Raw genomic sequence first — 22,748 nt, forward strand, 5'->3', positions numbered from 1 at the left:
TGATTTATTTAGAATTCAGGGCACACTTAACCAGCATGGCTACCACAGCATTCTGCAGCGATACGCCAACCCATCTGGGTTGTGCTTAGTGGGACTATCATTTGTTTTTCAACAGGACAATGACCCAAAACACACCTCCAGGCAGACCAAGGAGAGTAATGGCGTGCTGCATCAGATGACCCAGCCTCCACAATCACCTGACCTCAACCCAATTGAGATGGTTTGGGATGAGTTCGACTGCAGAGGGAAGGAAAAGCAGCCAACAAGTGCTCAGCATATGTGGGAACTCCTTCAGGACTGTTTGGAAAATCATTCCTCATTAAGCTGGTTGAGAGAATGCCAAGATGTCAGGCAAAGGGTGGCTACTTTGAAGAGTCTAAATCATGGTTACTACATGATTTAATGTGTTAATTCTACAATATAGACAATAGTAAAAATAAAAACCCTTGAATGAGGTGTCAACTTTTGACTGGTACTGTATATATGCTTATGTATATATGTATGATCTGATTTGCTAGTTCTGTAGACTTCATTACATTATCTGACTAGTCTTGACTTAATTTCTGAATTAAATTTGTAATTGTAATTTTGTTGCTCAACATGTCAGATTTAAACAATAAATATTGTACTTCCAGACTGTATGATACAGAAAGATCTATCTGCGATTCTTGGTGGAATATGTAGAAACATTTTGTTTTAATTATTTATTCTACATTTATGGCAAATAAATTGCACAAGTAATTTAGGATTGGTTTGCAAATGGGCCATTACCTGTGGAATATCTTCATTCAGAATTGCATATATAAAACTGCTCTTTTTTTCATAATTATGGCAACTAAATACAGTTTTAAAATAAATCTGTTCCCAATTCTCTAGCACCGTTTACCGAGTTCAGTGTTGTTGCTGTGTGGATGTCTTTTTTTGTACAGTGGTAGTGGTCTGTCCCGATATCATTCTGTGGTAAGGTCATTCTACAGGTCAGAATAGAATGCCTATGTGTCACATTCGCATGAGTCCCCTACAGTATTTTCACTGACCTGGCCTCCATTGTTCTGCTCCATAAGCAGCCGAAGTGTGACCTGATTTCCAGTAGACCCGACTCAGCAGAATTCCATAGTTGAGGAAATACTGTTCCATGAATCTGGGGCCTGTAGACAGCCCATTTCAGATTACTCAGCTTTAAGAGCAACAACTCATTAGGCAGCACAAATCTGATAATTATTATACCTGAGCTCTACACAAACTGATTATACATTCAATGAAGCAGCCAGATAAAAGGTTTGTTTAATCAGAAGGAACAATGTGTAGTTTTCACCAGGTTCATTTTGTGAATGAGGATAACAGTCTGATGAACAAAGTTTTCTATGGTGTTTAAAAGTTAACATTCCCAATTGATTACTACAGTAACAAAGACAGTTAAAAACATCCTGCACATTAAAAAAGGCTGTAGTTATGTCTGAGCGCTCTATTCAATCAGAGCCGCTTTAGCCGACATCCGCAAAGTGGTCGTTTTGGCAGTGAAGGTGGAACTGCGTTAGAGCTGTCAAATCCACAAGCGGCTCCTGGCGTTATACCTAAAGCGGACATTGCCCTTGGCTGCACCGAGTCTCATTAAGAGAAATCCCATGCAGCCTTGTTTACATTTTAGAACACTGGAATTTGAAATTAAATCCTCATTATTTAGTTGAATGATTTTCAATTTGAGCATAATTATTTCCATATAACCTACTTTCTCATTCTGAACATCTTAACGTGAGGGGTGTGGCTTTGTGACAATCAAGAGCAGCTGCTCACCAATTTGACGCCGCCAAAACATCAGGTACGCCGGTGCCGACTATTGCCCGTGAATGCTTGATATGATTGAATTTAGGCACTTTTCATTCAGGTTTTCCATGCATATGAAAAGTATCAAACTCATAAAAACATGGGACCTCCAAACTGTGCTGTTGTCTCTGGCTGGTGATTATCACAGTGGCCATATCTTGCATATAGCTGCCATCTGATCAATGATGATTTCAAATACAACTGTAAGGGCACAATGGTTCACCATCCTATATTACCAATCTACATATACAACATCAACACGGCACAAATGCAGACCTTCCCTTCTGTCAATCCAGGAAGAAGGCTCAACATTATGTACCAGAGACAGGTGATGATACAATCCGAGGCCATAATCAACTGGTTGAGTTCGCCCTGAAAAAAAAACTTGCTGGAAAATATTGCAGTGCTCTACCCAGTGTACGAAATTCACAGCACCTTTAGTGAAGACACTTAGATGCCACAGAGGGATATCAAAATAGGTTAAAAAATAATAATGTCATGCATGTAACAGAGTTGCAAGAGGAGTGCAATTGGTCATTATTAATAACTGTGTAACTCAAATGATTAAACATCTGCTTGAGCATATATCACAAGGCAAATAATACTTTGCTTCTTCAGCACACATTATGCATACATTTAAAAAGCACTTAAGACAATAATGAAACAACAGTCAAGTGGTTCTCTTTTCAACACAACGACGTCATTTCCTCATCAAGCCTCCTCCACCAATCTGCTCTCATTCTTCTTCACTGAAAAGGATAATTACTTATGATAAATAATACAACTGATAGCCCGAGACGAGACGGTGATGTATAGTAGTCATAGCCCGATCTCTATGTAACCACAGAAACATACTATCCATATCTTGCATGGAGCCTTCACTAAGCTGTCCCCTGGATCTCCACGCTATCGGTGTCCCCAGCGCCGGTCTCCTCTGCCCCGCAGGGCTCCCTGGGCTGGGTTAGGCTGTCCATGGCCGAGAGGATAGAGGAGAAGAGGTGCTCTGAGTGAGTCTCCAACGCCCTGGACTGCCTCTCAATAAGACCAAGGGTCTCTTTCAGAACTGGGAAGAGAGTAGTATAGAAAAGAAAAATGAAAAGAGGAAGAGAAAAAAGAAATGGAAAGCTTTAGTGACTGCCAGACATCTACAGTATCTACAGTATGCCAGTGTTAGCTGTTGAACTGACACGTATGAGACCTGTAACCAAGACAAGCTCGCCTGTTACAAGCAAGCTTGTTAGCAGACACTGTTACCCTTTGATCAAGGTAGCCTTCACACAAACATGTAAGCTAATCATGTAATGTCATTTGAATCCCTTTAAAAAATTTTTAAAAAAACAGGCAACACCCACTTCAACAGTCTCAGATGTTGCTGTGTCACGCAACTCATTTGACTCTTCCTTTAGTAAAGGAGCACAAGCATATTTCAGAATTCACAAAGGGAAATAGAGTAGTGTGGCGTGTTGGCCTCATCGTCGTCTTTCAGTAAAAAAAAAAATGTTTTTTTAACACTTCCACAACCTTTACTATGAAGGAGTCTGGTCTGACAAGCTGATCCTCTTGAGTTGAGATCGGGTCATTGCTGTGTGAAGGAAGCCTCATTTATCGGTCCTAATAGTCAGGGTAGGTGACACCTGAGATACAGTAGGTACCAATGAAATAGCTGCAGGCAAAGAGAAACTAGTCAGTGATGGAAAGCTCACCGGGAGAAGTGGAGGTCATACAACCCAAGAGAAGCTCTCCAGTCTGCAGAACAGAGGTGGTCAGAGGCTGGTGGGCATTTACTTCTCTCTGAAACCTCTATGGAGGGAGTGGCAGGGGAACAAGAGAGAGAGAGAGAGAGAGATGGGGGTGAAAAAGACAAAGGGAAAAACAGAGGGAGTGGGGAGACAGAGGCATATAGAGATTGAAAAGAGAAAAGGGGACAGAGGGGGGTTGATTAATTATAAGCCACTTCCCTTCTCCCAAGATACTACGCCAAGAGTTATCACTTTTGAGCAAGGATGTGTATTGTACACCCACAGAATAACATATCAAATTGATTTATAGGATCTTTGTGTGTAAACTACGGACCTTATAATCCGCCAGGGACGACTTGACACTCTCGATGTCCACAGAGGGCGGAGCCAGCACCTCCATCCTCTCCACCACAGTGTACAGCCATTGGATGAGCTCCTCCAGGTTAGAACAGAAGGTCTGATGGGTAAACAGGTTAATATCAAACTGCACCACAACCGTTTGTTTGTGGATTTGGATTGAATAGAGGTGAGACCTGTGTACTGTACATGTATTATGCATTATAAACTGGGTGGTTCAAGCCCTGAATACTGATTGGCTGACAGCTGTGGTATATCAGACCGTATACCACAGGTATGACAAAACATTTATTTTTACTGCTCTAAATTACATTGGTAACCAGTTTACAAAAGCAATATGGCTCCTCAGGGTTTTGTGGTATATGGCCAATATACCACGGCTAAGGGCTGTATCCAGGCACTCTGTGTTGCGTTGTGCTTAAGAACATCCCTTAGCCATGGTATATTGGCCATATACCACACCCCTTGGCCTTATTGTTTAAATATACCATTATCAACACATTGCATTGATTGTGTAATGTGTATTGTATTCCATTGTGTTGGACGGTACTGTATCATATTGCATTTTTTTGCATATTGGTGGCAGAGGCACACCCTCGTCATTATATTTCACATAATAAAGCGATTATTTTAGCTCTCTGTCCTTACCTGGATGTGCTGCATGAGGGACTCCCTGGGCCCCTGCTCCCCCTGGCTCCCCCTCTGGAACTTAGGCAGGGTTAGTCCACTCAGCTGGTCCACCATGGCCTCCACCTCTCTGAGACTGGCCCTGCTCACTCCCCTGCCTGCTACCCCACCCTCCATCCTAGAACCAGAGTTTCTGGCTGCCTGGGAGGATTCCCCACTATGGACCACTTTAGAGACTAAAAAAAAAAGTGTTTGAAGTCAAACACATGCTAAGTTGAGAAATATTACAAATACAATAAAATACTATACATTTTTTAAAAAGCCTACTGAAATGCTGGCACCAACACATACCTTTATTAAAGTATTGAAGCGCTTCAGAAATGGACACCTCTTTCTGCTTCTCATCACCTTCCCTTTCTTCCTTTTCATTCTGCTCCCGTTCTTTTCTCTCCTCCTCTGCCTCCTGTTTCTCAGCCAGGTTCATGGAGGTCTGGACGGAGGTGGTCCCCCTCTCCAGGGACTCCCAGCTGGCTGTGACAGGCTGACTGAGTTGGGCCGTCACCTCCCTGACCTGCCGGGACAAACCCCGGAGCTCCTCCAACTGCTCCGGGAGAGACCAGAACTCCTCATCCCAAGCCCCCCCTCTGAGGCACCCTGGCTGGGGAAGGATGCTCGTTGTGCGGATGAACGTGGTGGAAGAGGAGATGCCGTGATGGCAGTAGCGACCTTCCTCGATACGATGCAAAGGATCCAGACCACCACCTCCACTACAGTCCAGACTCTCCACGGATAGACCAATAGGGTCCGCAAAGGATAAGGGGCTATTGGAGAGGCGACCATCTGAGGACTTTGGGTGTGAGAGCCCACGCAGCTCAGATGACCTCTGACCTATACCCGGCATCCGCCTCTCCCTTGCCGTCCCCACCCCTGCCGTGCCAGTCAGGGAAAAGTCCAAAGCTGACAGGCTGGTGGAGCTGCAGAGGCAGTCCAGGTCTATTCCTGAGTCCTGGAGGTTTGGGTCTGTCTGGATGAGTGGTCCACCCCCTGCGTCGGAGGTATCCCACCCACCGACCACCCTACCTGGCCTCAGAGGGTAGGTGTAGTCCAGGAGGGCTTGGTACTCCTTATCAGGGTTCCAGCTCGAAGAGCGTCGGTCTGGGGAGGGGGGCAGGGAGCTGGGAATGGCGCAGGCCCAGTAGTTGGCCTGGTGGGGGGACATGGTGTGGAGCACAGGGTTGGAGTGGCCCTTGGAGTAGCCCACTGAAGAGCCTACATTTAGATTAATTTCCCTTCCTCCTCCATGTGATTGACAAACTTCACCTGCATCCAATTTCAGCTCTGTCCATCTCTGTCTGGACGGGCGTGACGGGGGGGTGTAGGAGGGCGAGAGGGGGGATAGCAGAGTGGAGGTCCACTTGGAGTTGAGTGGAGTAGAGAAAGTACGGACCTCCAGGGGTGGGCTGGAGAGGCTGCGTCGGCCAGGCCTGCTGCCAAGATACGATGAGCTGAATGTGGGTTCTTCATGTGACAGACCGGTCCTGAGGTCTGACACCCATAGGGAGGTGCTAAAGTCCTCTCTGGAGGCTGAGCAGGTTGAGATGTTGGCCTGAGAGGGGTTGAAGTTGTCTGGGAACTTCTGTTCAGCCCATCGGGTCTGGAAGTCAAACTCGCTATGATGGTGTGCTTCATTACTGCTACCTTCCCCCTGTCGCTCCTATGGTGAAAGAATAGGGAAGGAATAGGACATTAGGTAGAGCTAACATACAACGTGGTGTTCATTGTTGTTATTTGTAAAGTAGTAGTAGAATTTTTTTTTTTTTTTTAAATGTGCAGTCAAAGGAAATCTAAATCAAACATGTTTCAATACTTGTCATAAGTCATACAATAGTAGCCGTCCTCTCTCACCTTTTCTGGGTGCTCCTGTAGGTAGGATTTCTTTAGGATGGAGGTCTGCTGCTCTGTGGTGGTGACCAGCGGTTTCCTCATAGAGTACTGCCTCCTGTCACTCATATACCTGGAGGTGGGTGCCATGGTAACACTCTTTCTGGGACCACCCCGGTCCCTATCCCCTGTCCCCCTCTCCCAGTCTTTGTCATGCTGCGTTGTGGTTGACCCCGCCCGGATAAGCTCTGGAATCCGGGTCTTCCATTGCCCACTGCAGCCCTTGGACTCCATCGGAGAGATGGATGCTGGGAAGGCCCTGTCAACTCCCAGTGCCATGGTTATGGGTAGAGGCCCAGAGATGTGTCATGTGTCCAAGCGACCTCTGAAATTGACAGCAAAATATATATTTCGGTCTTTAAACAGTTGTTGTGATATCCAACTGTCAGAGCAGCTCACAGATTACTGCACCTGTACATAGCCCACCTATAATTTAGCCCAAACAACTACCTCTTTCCCAACTGTATTTAATTTTTATTTATTTTGCTCCTTTGCACCCCATTATTTTTATTTCTACTTTGCACATTCTTCCATTGCAAAACTACCATTCCAGTGTTTTAGTTGCTATATTGTATTTACTTTGCCACCATGGCCTTTTTTGCCTTTACCTCCCTTCTCACCTCATTTGCTCACATTGTATATAGACTTGTTTATACTGTATTATTGACTGTATGTTTGTTTTACTCCATGTGTAACTCTGTGTCGTTGTATCTGTCAAACTGCTTTGCTTTATCTTGGCCAGGTCGCAATTGTAAATGAGAACTTGTTCTCAACTTGCCTACCTGGTTAAATAAAGGTAAAATAAATAAATAAAATAAAAATATAAACCAAAGACACTTGTGCTGTACTACTGGTACCATGATCTGTTGTGTGGTCAGGGATGTCAGCACAGATAAGAGGAAGAAAACTGCCCATTGTGTACCTTATAGTAGCATAGCTACAACCAGATAGACCAGCCATATAAACAAACATGTAGCATCCAGCTACAGCCGCCAGTCAAGTCATGCTGAACTTGCAAATGTAAAAGCATCATATTATCTGTATTCGTCACGATGTTGAATAGCTCTCACAAAGCTCGATTATATTTAATGATAGTGAGATTCCATTCTGGACTCATTAGGAACCAAAATTATTGTCAATACAATTGTAAAAACAGACAGCTAATGCTCTGTGTGTCTCTGGGGTGTTGCGCTCCCTCTAGCATCCTCCCTGCCGGTTTGAGTACGTCTTGTTGCCATGGGGAAAATCCACAGTAACAGAATTACGCTGACTCCGATTTTTCACTTCAAAATATATACCAAACAAAAACCATGGTTTTCAAAGGTTAAACTGTAGAGAACTCTATGCACAAGAACTACTTTTAAACAATTTCCACTGAACATTTTACAAAACCCCATTTAAAATGGAAGAACTGTGCAGATGCAAAGTATTGTAACAGAATTAAGGTAAAATATCCCGCCGTTTTTTATGCGACCATGTTTTCCAAAAACTCTTAAATATCTGCTTCGATTTAAGATTTAAAACATTTAAATGGGGTGTCAGCTAGTGACATGACATCTTGAGTAAAAAATAAATATATATATATTTTGGTTATTGAACTACAGTAAGCGAAGTGGCTTCACACCCGGTAACAATTACGGTAACAGAATGACATCATGGGTCCCTGATCTGTACTACACAGAAATGCATAATTATGAATATGAATGTAATTCTATTCATGGTGATGTATTACGAATAGGTACACAATCTCATCCTTTACATTTTTGGGTATTATTATACACACTGGCTATTATTCTAATGAGCCCAAACCAAATTTGGTTGGTCCGGACCTAATCTGAACCAATCATAGACATCTATGTTTCACAAGTTTGGACATCACAGTAAAGTGCGGTACAGTACGGGGCAGTAGAGTACAGTACAATATACTCTACTCAACTTTTATTTACTGTACTGTGTTGTCCAAACTTGTGAAACAGACATCTACAATTGGTTCAGATTTGGTCCAGTCACCAATAATGGACGTTTACGTTTGGGCCAAATTCCAACATCCGTGGATGTTGAAAATCAAGGCCAGGGCAGACTGAACAAATTCCAACATCCGTGGATGATGAAAATCAAGGCCAGGGCAGACTGAACAAATTCCAACATCCGTGGATGTTGAAAATCAAGGCCAGGGCAGACTGAACAAATTCCAACATCCGTGGACGTTGAAAATCAAGGCCAGGGCAGACTGAACAAATTCCAACATCCATGGACATCCAGTGTCTGTCGGTGCTCAGTGGGTGAGGATGCTGGTTACAGTACATGGAAAGAGGGGGCTCATGAGTGTCATTAACAGCCAGAAGAGGTCATATTAAAATGGAGAGAGGGGGCTTTTCTCAATTAGATTTGCTCAACTCCCGCGTCCTCTCTCATCTCCTTTTAAAAAAGGTCAAAGGTAATCAAGCAGAGGCGGCGTGGAGAGTGAACGTAGACAAAAATGCACTTGTATGAAATGAGAATACCTTCTCCCCTAGCGTGCCATCTGGCAAATGGGGTTTACAGGGGTGGATCCCAAAATAAGTGTAAAGTGATTCGTGCAAGAATTGTATAGATAAAAAGAAGAAGTAGAAGATTGCTTTTAAATGTGTGCATGCTTTTCTCCTCCGGCAATACAACATCTGAGGAGGAGAGAGGACAGACTTTTGCCCAAATGAGAAAAGGCCGTAGAAGAGAGAGGCAGCGAGAGGTCGAGGGATTGTCTAGACTGTCTAGCTTTGACCACCAGAAGATAGAACAAGAAAGAAAACCTGCATGAGCTTAACATAACAGTATGCCATTGGTAGGGATGACAGTAGCAAGTGACCAAACTGTGGTTTGTGACTACTGTGATTTTGTATTGTAGCCAATTCAATTGCAGTAATTCTGTTACCGATTTGGTAACAGAATTACGTGTTTTAATCACTTAATAATTCATATTCAAAAATGTAAACCAGTAAAAACACTTACAAATTGATAGGTCTACCTTTACTTGTTACTTCTGTGAACTTTCATTATCCTCCCTCACAAGGGTGATAAATTAGATAATATCTTAAAGATGTGGGTTTTTGGTAACGGGATTTCAAGGCACAAGGCAATGTTTCTTAAAACTTATACAGCAAAACATTTCCCCAAAACTAAATAAGAAAATGTTGATATTAGATGACAGGGGTCTTTACTTCACATTGTGTTTTGATGTAATTCTAATGCTTTTTATGTTAGATGTTTTCTAAGACACATATTCCATCTGTTTAACCAGTAATCAAAGCCATTACTTATGCAAAAAAAAATAAGACAGAAAATGGTTGAAAAATGTATCTATGCCTTCATTTCTCCAAAATATAGACTAAGCTTTCATTTGACATGCTCCTAGAAACTTCACGGTGGTGCTCATGGAAATAACCCATGGCAAACGACTAGAGTGGCTCTCTAGAACGCTGATCATGAAGGTAGTGTCAATCAAAGCTTAACTACAGAACAAAGACTGACATAGAACACCCAGTCTGCCCCATTTCCTTCTTAGTTACCTTTATACCTATGATATACGTGCAGAAAAAAGCTCTTACTGTGTTTGAATACAATGAAAAATACACTTAGCAATTCAATCTAAGTGAATTTCTTACCTCTCTCTTGAAGCTGCCACTGATCAAATTATTTTAGCCCGCTGTGCCTCTTTGTTACTCTCATTTGAGGAAGAACAGTTGTGGATACTGGCCTAGCAACAACATGTTTGCCTTTACTCACACATGGCATAGCTACACATTGAATTACTGATCATTTTTTCAAGAGCCAATGAGTCTTCCTGTAGCTTGCTTACCTGACTTTTCTGGGAACAAGATTCGTTTCCTTGTATAGATTTATTATAGAATCAGCCTAGTAAGATGTATTTGGTGATATAATTTGATGTATTTTACTGGATAACCTTGGACACTTTAGATCTGTGAATTCATAAAGCCCAGGGCAGCTCTCTGCACCTGTGTGTTTGAATGTGTTGCTCAATGATTTTCCAATAGTCAGGGTATTTATACATAGGCTTAAAAAATTAACTTTGAGCCAAGCTGCCCTGGTCTTCCCTTGAACATATGGTAACATGTAGGCCTTGTCCAGCTCAAGATAATGAGTCCTTGTGGGTAGAATGCTTGGCTGGCTACCCAAACTCAACGCTCTGGTCAAACGCACGCCTCCAACTCAATCATCAAGTTTGCGGATGACACAACAGTGGTAGGCTTGATTACCAACAACAACGAGACGGCCTACAGGGAGGAGGTGAGGGCCCTCGGAGTGTGGTGTCAGGAAAATAACCTCACACTCAACGTCAACAAAACTAAGGAGATGATTGTGGACTTCAGGAAACAGCAGAGGGAACACCCCCCTATCCACATCGATGGAACAGTAGTGGAGAGGGTAGTAAGTTAAGTTCCTCGGCATACACATCACAGACAAACTGAATTGGTCCACCCACACAGACAGCATTGTGAAGAAGGCGCAGCAGCGCCTCTTCAACCTCAGGAGGCTGAAGAAATTCGGCTTGTCACCAAAGGCACTCACAAACTTCTACAGATGCACAATCGAGAGCATCCTGGCGGGCTGTATCACCGCCTGGTACGGTAACTGCTCCGCCCACAACCGCAAGGCTCTCCAGAGGGTAGTGAGGTCTGCACAACGCATCACCGGGGGCAAACTACCTGCCCTCTAGGACACCTACACCACCCGATGTTACAGGAAGGCCATAAAGATCATCAAGGACAACAACCACCCGAGCCACTGCCTGTTCACCCCGCTATCATCCAGAAGGCGAGGTCAGTACAGGTGCATCAAAGCTGGGACCGAGAGACTGAAAAACAGCTTCTATCTCAAGGCCATCAGACTGTTAAACAGCCACCACTAACATTGAGTGGCTGCTGCCAACACACTGACTCAACTCCAGCCACTTTAATAATGGGAATTGATGGGAAATGTCAAATATATCACTAGCCACTTTAAACAATGCTACCTAATATAATGTTTACATACCCTACATTATTCATCTCATATGTATACGTATATACTGTACTCTATATCATCTACTGCATCCTTATATAATACATGTATCACTAGCCACTTTAACTATGCCACTTTGTTTACATACTCATCTCATATGTATATACTGTACTCGATACCATCTACTGTATCTTGCCTAAGCTGCTCTGTACCATCACTCATTCATATATCTTTATGTACATATTCTTTATCCCCTTAGACTGTGTATAAAACAGTAGTTTTTTTTTGGAATTGTTAGATTACTTGGATTATTACTGCATTGTCAGAACTAGAAGCACAAGCATTTCGCTACACTCGCATTAACATCTGCTAACCATGTGTATGTGACAAATGAAATTTGATTTGATTTGATTTGAAACGCCACATTTATTCTCCACAATGAGTCTGGATTTGAGTCCCTCGCCAATGATTTCTTGAACGCTAACACATTCTAGCGGTTTTGATTAGTCCCAGAAGCCGCTGGTACAAAGCAGCGTTTTGAAAATTCGTTAACGGTTTTGATACGCTGGTTGGTTAGAGACGGCCCAATTGCTGATGACTTTGTTTTGTACAACACCGCTCCTTCATTGACGGCAGTCTCAGACTGATGTAGCGGACATAACACTGCGTAAGAATTCAGTTTGAGTAATAAGGCAAGTAGAATGCTTCGCAAACTATCACTCTAGTAGTCTAGGCCACTGACTAGAGGTATACGTTCTAAATTTGAAATGAACTATCCACAAAGGCAACATTCTGTAAGACAAAGGCACTAGTTTATCCTAGGCAGCCGCTAGTGCGATCTAGCGCCCACTAGAGGCTGGCTAGGCTACACTAGCTATATACCTCCAGAGAAACCCGTGACATCACATTCAAAATAATTCTCAATGTAAGCTATAGTTTTACTCTACAGTGTGTACCGAGAGGTTACTGGTTTTCAAATAGCTAATTGCTCTCCTCAACCAGTCCTAAAATGACATTAGCAGCCCTAGCCATTTATTAACAAAAGCATTCACTCCACGAGAGGCTCAAACAGAACCTACCTTATTTCTTTAGCGCACGCGTCTGTTCGATGAATGTATTCTAACTAAACGTGTTGCAATGGGCGCATCCTTACGGTAACATTTGTTTCACCACATCCCTTCTTGTAACAAAGATACCTCGGCAAAGGAAATAGTTCAATTGTAAACAGGCGTGGCAAACGGAAGAGGCTACTGCACAGTTTCAGACCGTAGCTAACACTACCCCCTAGTGGGGCCACATCTGTAACAATGACTGTAGTTCCTTCATTTTTATTATTCAATGCATTCGTTTTCACATTGATCACAATATTTCATAATTTAATATCACAACTGGACTCAATACGGGTTGAATAATTTAATATTTGTGTGCTGGTATTAGAACACTCATGTTATCTCAGTTTGTTTGAAAGAATCGTCAATACAGCCACAACGTATCAGACCATCGCAACAGATGGGTCCACTGCATCAATACTGAACAAAGACATAAACGCAACAATTTCAAAGATTTTAATGCGTTACAGTTCATATAAGGAAATCTGTCAGGACATTGCTTACATCTGCTATGACAGGCTCATTGTCCACCCTACCAGAAGCCTGGAAGGGATGAGAAAGCTAAGCCTATGGGTTTGTAGCTTCAACACTGCAGCACACACACACACACACACACACTTACACACACCAATTGATTAATGGACTGCTGAATGTATATTTTTTTCAATGTCTATGTTGGCTATTTTCCACATTATGTCTATCTCTGATAAGCTACCCAGGAAAGGGCTGAACATAGCCCATATTAATATATGTAGCCTTAAAAAGAAGGTTCATTAAATCAACAACTTGCTAACATCAGATAACATTCATATATTAGCCATTTCTGAGACTCACTTAGATCATTCATTTGATTATACAGCAGTAGCAATACAAGGATATAACATCTATAGAAGAGACAGCAATGCTTATGGGTGAGGTGCTGCTGTATATTATCAGAGCCATACCCCTTTTAATGCTTAGAGAAGATCTTATGTCAAGTGTTATTGAAGTGTTGTGGTTGTAGGTTCACTTGGCACATCTAAAGCCTTTTCTTTTGGTGCTAACAGTCAGTATCTAAATAATGTGTGAAATGCTTGATAGTGTATGTGATGTAAACAGAGTGGTCTACTTTCTTGGGGACTTGAATATTGACTGGTTTTCATCATGTTGTCTGCTCAAGAGGAAACTTCTCACTGTAACCAGTGCCTGTAATTTGGTTCAGGTTATTAATCAACCTACCAGGGTGTTTACAAACACTACAGGGGCAGCAGGTACCCCAGTGGTTAGAGTGTTGGACTAGTAACCGAAAGTTTGCAAGATTGAATCCCCGAGCTGACAAGGTAAAAATCTGTCGTTCTGCCCCGGAACAAGGCAGTTAACCCACTGTTCCTAGGCCGTCATTGAAAATAATAATCTGTTCTTAACTGACTTGCCTAGTTAAATAAAGGTATATAAAACAAAATGCTACAGGAACAAGATTATCCACATGTATGGATCACATTTTTACCAATACTGTAGAACTTTGATCTAAAGCTGTATCCGTACCAATTGGATGCAGTGATCACAATATGTGGCTATATCCAGGAAAGCCAAAGATCCAAAAGCTGGGCCTAAAATAGTGTATAAGAGATCATACAAAAGATGTTGCTGTGACTCTTATGTGGGTGATGTAAAAAAAAATGTGTGTGTCTGATGTGATTAATAAGGAGCATCCAGACGCAGCACTTGATGAATTTAAGACATTGCTTCTTCCAATAATTGATAAACATGCACTTGTTATGAAACTGACTGTTCGAACTGTTAAGGCTCCATGGATTGAGGAAAAACTGTATGGTTGAAAGAGATGGGGCAAAGGGAGTGGCTAATAAGTCTGGCTGCACATCTGACTGGCTTACTTACTGCAAATTGAGAAATTATGTGACTAAACTCAACAAAAAGAAACTATTATGAATCCAAGATCAATCAATGATATAAGAGTGATCGAAAAAAAAAACATGACTACTTTAAATTAAATTATGGGCAGAAGGACAAATTCAACTCCATCTTTCATCAAATCAGATCAGGCTTATTCATCACAAAACCATTTGATGTTGCCAATCATTTTCATGATTACTTCAGTGGCATAGTGGGCAAACTTAGGTGGGAAATGCCAACAACAAACAGTGAGCCATCGTATTCATGCATAAAAAAAAACTAATAATGAAAGAAAAGCATTTCAAGTTAGAATTTTGTAAAGTTAGTGTGGGAGAGGTGAAAATTTTTTTTGACAAAATTATGACAAACCTGGAATTGACAATTTAGATGGAAAGCTACTGAGGATGGTAGCTGACTCTATAGCCCCTCCTATTTGTCATATATTTAATCTGAGCCTAGAGGAAAGTCTTTGTCCTCAGGCCTGGAGGGAAGCCAAAGTAATTCCGCTACCTAAAAGTGGTGAAGCTGCATTTACTGGTTCTAACAGCAAACTGTTGGAAAAAATAGTGTTTGACCAAATACAATGCTATTTCTCTGTAAACAAATTAACCGACTATCAGCATGTTTATAGAGAAGGGCACTCAACATGTTCTGCGCTAACACACGACTGATGATTGGTTGAAAGAAATTGATAAGAAGATTGTGGGAGCTGTTAGATTTCAGTGCAGCCTTCAGTGCAGAAAAAAACTTGTGCTATGGCTTTTCAACCTTTGCCATATCGTGGATTCAGAGCTATCTAATAGAACTCAACAGGGTTTCTTTAATAGAAGCTTCTCTAATGTCAAACGTGTGGTGTACCGCAGGGCAGCTCTCTTATCTTTTCTATTTTTACCAATGACCTGACACTGGCATTAAACAAAGCATTTGTGTCCGTGTATGCTGATGATTCAACCATATACGCATCAGCAACCACAGCTAATGAAGTCACTGAAACCCTTAACAATTAGTTGCAGTCTGTTTTGGAATGGGTGGACAGTATTAAACTGGTCCTGAACATCTCTAAAACTAAGAGCATTGTATTTGGTACAAATCATTGCCTAAGTTCTAGACCTCAGTTGAATCTGGTAATGAATGGTGTGGCTGTTGAACAAGTTGAGACTAAATTACTTGGTGTAACCTGTAAACTGTCATGGTCATATACATATACACTACCATTTAAAAGTTTGGAAACACTTAGAAATGTCCTTGTTTTTAAAAGAAAAGCATTTTTTTTTGTCCATTAAAATAACATCAAATTTATCAGAAATACAGTGACATTGTTAATGTTGTAAATGACTAACAATAGCTGGAAACGGCAGATTTTTTATGGAATATCTACGTAGGCGTACAGAGGCCCATTATCAACAATCATCACTCCTGTGTTGCAATGGCACGTTGTGTTTATCATTTTAAAAAGCTAATTGATCATTAAAAAAACGTTTTGCAATTATGTTAGCACAGCTGAAAACTATTGTTCTGATTAAAGAAGCAATAAAACTTACTGCAGCGCCAGCTACGCCACCAGAGACTCTGGGTTCGCGCCCAGGCTCTGTCGTAACCGGCCGCGACCGGGAGGTCCGTGGGGCAATGCACAATTGGCCTAGCGTTGCCCGGGTTAGGGAGGGTTTGGCTGGTAGGGAAATCCTTGTCTCATCGCGCACCAGCGACTCCTGTGGTGGGCTGGGCGCAGTGCGCGCTAACCAAGGTCGCCTCTTCACTGTTGACGTTGAGACTGGTGTTTTGCGGGTACTATTTAATGAAGCTGCCAGTTGAGGACTTGTGAGGCGTCCGCCAACCATTCCACACATACTTACCCCACCAGACATGCCACGAGGGGTCTTTTCACAGTCCCCAAATCCAGAACAAATTCAAGAAAGAGGACAGTATTACATAGAGCCATTATTGCATGGAACTCCGTTCCATCTCATATTGCTCAAATGAACAGTAAACTTGCTTTCAAAAAACAGATAAAGCAACACATTACGGCACAGCGCCTCTCCCCTGTCTGACCTAGATAGTTTGTGTATTTATTGATATGTAGGCTACGTGTGAAGTAGTTGTATCCTTGAGCTGTTCTGTATTATGTCATGTTTCATGTTTTGTGTGGACCCCAGGGAGAGTAGCTGCTGCTTTTGCAACAGCTAATGGGGATCCTAATAAAATACCAAAAATACCAACAATTTAAATACATTAATTAGGTCCTAACTGGGAAAACAGATATGCATCTGTTGGTCACAGATACCTTAACAAAAGGTAGGGGCTTGGATCAGAAAACCAGTCAGTATCTGGTGTGACCACCATTTGCCTCATGCAGTGCGACACATCTCCTTCACATAGAGTTGATCAGGCTGTTGATTGTGGCCTGTGGAATGTTGTCCCACTCCTCTTCAATGGCTGTGAAAAGTTGCTGGATATTGGGAACTGGAACACGCTGTGTACACATAGATCCAGAGCATTCCAAACATGCTCAATGGGTGACATGTCTGGTGAGTATGCAGGCCAAGAACTGGGACATTTTCAGCTTCTAGGAATTATCCTTGCGACATGTGGCCGTGCATTACCATACTGGAACGTGAGATGATGGTGGCAGATGAATGGCACGACAGTGGGCCTCAGTATCTCAGTCACGGCATCACTGTGCATTCAAATAGCCATTGATAAAATGTCCACCAATGGGGGCGCTCTGTTCACAACGTTGACATCAGCAAATTGGTCGCCATACAACACCATAATTGGTCTGCGGTTGTGAGGCTTGTTGGACATACTGCCAAATTCTCAAAAACGACATTGGAGGCAGCTTATGATAGAGAAATGAACATTCAATTCTCTGGCAACAGCTCTGGTGAACATTCCTGAAGTCATCATGCTAATTGCACAGCATTGTGTTGTGTGACAAAACTGCACATTTTAGAGTGGCCTTTTATTGTCCCCAGCACAAGGTGCAGCTGTGTAATGATCATGCTGTTTAATGAGCTTCTTGATATGCCACACCTGTCAGGTGGATGGATTATCTTGGCAAAGGAAAAATGCTCACTAACAGGGATGTAAACAAATTAGTCCACAAAATGAGAGAAATAAGCTTTTTGTGCATATGGAACATTTCTGGGATCTTTTATTTCAGCTCATGAAACGAACTCTTTACATGTTGCGTTTATATTTTGGTTCAGTGGATGTTACAGGACGTCCCAGACAACAAGACATAGAAGAGCCGGTAGGGTTTCTGCCTGTTGAGTGTTGGTGAGCAGGAGTGGTTCTGTACAGTACGTATAGAATAAAATCGATAAACAACCAAGAGCCAGGTATGATAAAGGTAGTGGAGTGACAAGACATGGGCTAATGTAGGAATACTGACGATCAGAGAGGCATCAGGCATTGTATATATATATCTCTTTAATATCATGAGCGTACACCAAAAACTGAAAACATGCCACGGTATTTTCCAGAAATGTTTTCTTTTATTCACAAAATTCTAATTTCTGTACAGGAAGCAATAACCATGACAAGCATTCACAACGTCATCATCATACATTTCAACAAAGGAACACAATATAAAGAGAGACTGTTTTTCAAATTCATACACATGGAGTCTGTTGAACAGTCATCAAATTGTGTCGTTCAGGGGGAAATAATTAAGTCTGATTCCGTATAGTGGACCATTCCTGGTCTCTTGCACTACAGTCCATAGATATAGATACATAATTTATAGCTAAGGTATGTCCACATCGCATGTGTAATATACCAGGTATGGAAACTAGAAGTCGACACAGCGGCCCTTCCTCTCCCAGTCCCCGTAGCGCGTGGGCTCTGGGCCCCGGGGCCCCCCCTGCTCCTTTGTGGCTGGGTTCACATCATCAGGGAACTCTGAAAAATCAATGGGGAATAATTACAGTGTGAAAGGCAATGGCGCATCCTAGAAGGTACAGTTGAAGTCAGATGTTTACATACACTTAGGTTGGAGTCATTAAAACTTGTTTTTCGACCACTCCACATATTTCTTGTTAACAAACTATAGTTTTGGCAAGTGGGTTAGGACATCTACTTTGTGCATGACAAGTAATTTTTCCAACAATTGTTTACAGACAGATTATTTCACTGTATCACAATTCCAGTGGGTCAAAAGTTTACATACACTAAGTTGACTGTACCTTTAAACAGCTTGGAAAATTCCAGAAAATTATGTCATGGCTTTAGAAGCTTCTGATAGGCTAATTGATGTCATTTGAGTCAGTTGGAGGTGTACCTGTGGATGTATTTCAAGGCATACCTTCAAACTCAGTGCCTCTTTCCTTGACATCATGGGAAAATCAAAAGAAATCAGCCAAGAACTCAGAAAGAAAATTGTAGACCTCCACAAGTCTGGTTCATCCTTGGGAGCAATTTCCAAACGCCTGAAGGTACCACGTTCACCTGTACAAACAATAGTACGCAAGTATAAACACCATGGGACCACGCAGCCGTCATACCGCTCAGGAAGGAGGCGCGTTGTCTCCTAGAGATGAACGTACTTTGGTGCGAAAAGTACAAATCAATCACAGAACCACAGCAAAGGACCTTGTGAAGATGCTGGAGGAAACAGGTACAAAAGTATCTATATCCACAGTAAAATGAGTCCTATATCGACATAACCTGAAAGGCTGCTCAGCAAGGAAGAAGCCACTGCTCAAAAACTGTCATAAAAAAGCCAGACTACAGTTTGCAACTGCACATGGGGACAAAGATCATACTTTTTGTAGAAATGTCCTCTGGTCTGATGAAACAAAAATAGAACTGTTTGGCCATAATGACCATCGTTATGTTTGGAGGAAAAAGGGAGAGGCTTGCAAGCCGAAGAACACCATCTCAACCATGACGCACAGAGGTGGCAGCATCATGTTGTGGGGGTGCTTTGCTGCAGGAGTGACTGGTGCACTTCACAAAATAGATGGCTTCATGAGGAAGGAAAACTATGTGGATATATTGAAGCGACATCTCAACACATCAGTCAAGATGTTAAAGCTTGGTCGCAAATGGGTCTGGATGGGTCAATTGGAGTGGCCATCACAAAGCCCTGACCTCAATCATATAGAACATTTATGGGCAGAACTGAAAAAGTGTGTGCCAGCAAGGAGGCCTACAAACCTGACTCAGTTACACCAGCTCGGTCAGGAGGAATGGGCCAAAATTCACCCAACTTATTGTGAGAAGCTTGTGGAAGGCTACCCGAAACGTTTGACCCAAGTTAAACAATTTAAAGGCAATGCTACCAAATACTAATTGAGTGTATGTAAACTTCTGACCCACTGGGAATGCGATGAAAGAAATAAAAGCTGAAATAAATGATTCTCTACTATTATTCTGACATTTCACATTCTTAAAATAAAATGGTGATCCTAACTGAACTAGACAGGGAATTTTTACTAGCATTAAATGTCAGGAATTGTGAAAAACTGAGTTTAAATGTATTTGGCAAAGGTGTATGTAAACTTCCGACTTCAACATAGTGAAAATAGTTTGTCCTACTTTCAAGGGGATCCTTGGTCTTCTCATCATTCATGTCGAAGCGGCCCTGGGGGGTTTTGGCCTTGCGCAGTGGCTCCTTGTCCTTCACTGCTCCACTGGCTGTCCGCAAGTATCCTTTACACAAGAGAGCCACATCACATCTGATGCATTAGGTCATTCCACCTCAAAAAGCACAAGAAAAAGGATTGACACCCACCATGTCAGATTGTTCTGAAATCGTTTATGTAGTTAGTAACATATGATTAGCATTCCTGAAACATTATTTTGTTGACATATAATTTGATCTGTGAGAAAATAAACTAATTGATTACACTCAAGTTGGCCATTTTAATTGATAGGATTCAGACGTTCAATAAATAAATGGTCCAAATAAGATGTTGGGTACTACATTTATTGAATATTACCTCAATCCTATAAAATGAAAATAGACAATTTGGGTGCAATCAATTAGCTTAATTTCTCCAAGATAAAATTAAAGTTCAACAAAATAATGTTTCAGGAATGCCAATCGTATCTGTTTCTATTCACAGAAACAATCTCAGAACAATCTGAGTTGGTGGGTGTCATTTGCTTGCTGAAATTACATTGAAAAACTAACAACGTCATACCTAACCTAGCTGATTATGTGTTGACATTTTGACATATCAACACAAAATGATTGGTAGGTTGAGAAGGGTATCAATATCTTGGTCATTTGTAAACAAATTATGTATATGTGACAATGTAGATTCCATCGTTTTGGTCTCTGTTTCCCAGGGTACCCTTTTTTATTTATGTATTTATTTGCAAAAAAACAACTCATTTAAACAAATGGACAATCCAGGGTACATCATAATACTATCAGACACAGTTTGATTTAACAAGGCATAATTGGGGGATTAATGTGCTTGTGGGAAGCAGTAAACTGAACAGTGGTACATCCGACATGATCGTGGTCAAATCCTCTCTGAATGTCCCACTCCCAGGGTACCCTAATTAGTGGAGAACATGTGAAGTGTATAAAGGTACTTAGATCTGTTCAGGTGGACTAGTGTAGAGACTGTGGCATCTTTGCTGAGCTGTACTTGTTTGAGAACCATTTGAGGATCATACTGAATGTTTACAGTGTGGTTGAATTTGTTCAGAAAGTATGTGTTGAGTTTCTCTATCCGTGTTTAGGTTTGGCAGTATTCAACTATTTTTTAAATTTTTTTAAAGATGCACTCTCAAACTTTTGTATAATTTCAGACCGTAGTTTTGAAAGTGGTGCTCACGAGCCAAAACGAACCAAACCGCAATTGAGAATCGATTCCCGTTTAGATTGAGTATTTGGCTGTCTGGGCCAATTCGCTTCTAAACAGAAAATGTAAGGTCCTAGGAATATAAGGGAGTAACGTTATTGGGCTAGCTTATGCCCCACCTGAAAATGCAACGGAATGCATTTGCTCCATTGTTTACATGTTTTAGGGATAGGAACATCAACCTACCTCCCGCTCATCCTTGAGCTTTACCTCAACTGTCACCACAAGTATCCCTGAGTTGATTTCTTTCATTCTCATGTGTACTTTCCTTATTTATCGTGTGTAGTATTTACTGCATTGTTGAGGAACAGCTTGCAAGTAAGCATTTCACTGTACTGTTTACACCTGCACGTTACAAATAAACGTTGATTTTGTTGTTTACCTTGCTAACGGTAACTATAGCCATCATGTGCACGCTAAAAGCCTTGAGAAGCAACACTCTTCTTCGAGTTAATACACGCACCTGTAAAAGCAGATTCCACGAATAACCCTTGGGTCACAAGACGTTTCGATGCAGAAGCGCAGACGCTTAGTAGAGACATGTTGATTGCCGTTAGATACACTCACTCGTTCAGAAAGATGGTTAAACAGTAATTTACCAAATGTTCTGGTGTTTTGGCAAGCTTTAATGACGTATGAAAAGTCATCATCTTGCGACAAAATCTAACTTGTAGTAACTACGTATGGTCACCAGGGCGAGCTAAAGTACAGGGTGTGGGTCAATCAGATGCAGCCGAGTAGCCATCACAACACAAACTACCACCACCGGTAAGTCCCTGTGTAAGTGCTTTCATCATAATGTCTTCTAGATGCAGAACGTGAGATAATATCATCATGGAGGGATAGTTATCAATATATGTGGGAAAGTTCATGGGTCTATCATTCTCCTCAAAAAGTGTATACATGTGTACATGTGTGATAAAGTGTATTTTGGTTGACATGACCATTTGTCACATGCACAGGTTGAAAGAACCGAACAATTTGTAAAAAATAAATAATAAATACAAAAACAGATTTTTCATGGGTTAATCTCAGTCTCTCCCTTTCCTTGGATCATTTAGCACACAAAAAAATGTAGTGTGAAAGAAGTATGGTATAACCTAATCAATCCACCGATCAGTGTTCCTATAGGATCGGGCGGCAGGTAACCTGGTGGTTAGTGCATTGGGCTAGTAACCGAAAGGTTGCTAGATCGAATCCGCCGAGCTGACAAGGTAAGAATCTGTTGTTCTACCCCTGAACAAGGAAGTTAACCCACTGTTCCTAAACCGTCATTGTAAATAAGAATTGTTTCTTAACTGACTTGACTTGCCTAGTTAAATAAATAGGTTGAGATGAGAAAATACCTTGTTAAAAATTGGGATACAGCTGCTATGATTTTCTTTTGTGGACATGGTTTTGTCTCATCTAATATGTTAAACAAGGGAACTAATGGATTAGAA

General features: G+C 41.6%; 2 protein-coding genes across 3 annotated transcripts; both read right to left on the reverse strand.

The window, feature by feature from the left end:
- Positions 1–1,259: 1,259 nt before the first annotated feature.
- Positions 1,260–12,745, reverse strand: LOC112252933 (centrosomal protein of 68 kDa). Of its 2 annotated transcripts, XM_024424648.2 has the most exons (8): positions 12,566–12,745; positions 6,453–6,813; positions 4,899–6,261; positions 4,569–4,783; positions 3,898–4,020; positions 3,528–3,624; positions 2,680–2,887; positions 1,260–2,573 (listed from the first exon to the last, which is right to left on the reverse strand). In XM_024424648.2, exons 2-7 carry the CDS (start codon positions 6,765–6,767, stop codon positions 2,706–2,708), a joined length of 2,295 nt encoding a protein of 764 aa, XP_024280416.1. In that variant the 5' UTR covers positions 6,768–6,813; positions 12,566–12,745; the 3' UTR covers positions 1,260–2,573; positions 2,680–2,705. The 2 variants fall into 2 exon arrangements, with proteins under 2 accessions (XP_024280416.1, XP_024280415.1); XM_024424647.2 differs by having other exon boundaries at positions 1,260–2,887.
- A 5,217-nt stretch (positions 12,746–17,962) lies between these two features.
- On the reverse strand, positions 17,963–21,925 carry sdhaf4 (succinate dehydrogenase complex assembly factor 4). Its single transcript, XM_024425392.2, has 3 exons — positions 21,770–21,925; positions 20,027–20,140; positions 17,963–18,388 (listed from the first exon to the last, which is right to left on the reverse strand). The coding sequence occupies exons 1-3, from the start codon at positions 21,846–21,848 to the stop codon at positions 18,279–18,281; spliced, it is 303 nt and encodes a 100-aa protein (XP_024281160.1). The 5' UTR covers positions 21,849–21,925; the 3' UTR covers positions 17,963–18,278.
- Positions 21,926–22,748: the final 823 nt, after the last annotated feature.

Source organism: Oncorhynchus tshawytscha, linkage group LG06 (genome assembly GCF_018296145.1).
Source record: "Oncorhynchus tshawytscha isolate Ot180627B linkage group LG06, Otsh_v2.0, whole genome shotgun sequence".
NCBI lineage: Eukaryota > Metazoa > Chordata > Actinopteri > Salmoniformes > Salmonidae > Oncorhynchus > Oncorhynchus tshawytscha.

What these genes read in the sequence shown, in the direction of transcription:
- LOC112252933 (XM_024424648.2), bottom strand. Translation starts at nt 6,767, where the DNA reads ATGGCACTGGGAGTTGACAGGGCCTTCCCAGCATCCATCTCTCCGATG. An exon ending in GCTTCAATACTTTAATAAAG is followed by an intron (nt 4,784 to 4,898) that starts GTATGTGTTGGT and finishes TTTTTTTTTTAG; the next exon opens with TCTCTAAAGTGGTCCATAGT. An exon ending in TATGACCTCCACTTCTCCCG is followed by an intron (nt 2,888 to 3,527) that starts GTGAGCTTTCCA and finishes CTCTCTTCCCAG; the next exon opens with TTCTGAAAGAGACCCTTGGT.
- sdhaf4 (XM_024425392.2), bottom strand. Translation starts at nt 21,848, where the DNA reads ATGTCTCTACTAAGCGTCTGCGCTTCTGCATCGAAACGTCTTGTGACC. An exon ending in CGTGGAATCTGCTTTTACAG is followed by an intron (nt 20,141 to 21,769) that starts GTGCGTGTATTA and finishes TCTTGTGTAAAG; the next exon opens with GATACTTGCGGACAGCCAGT. An exon ending in GACCAAGGATCCCCTTGAAA is followed by an intron (nt 18,389 to 20,026) that starts GTAGGACAAACT and finishes TTGATTTTTCAG; the next exon opens with AGTTCCCTGATGATGTGAAC.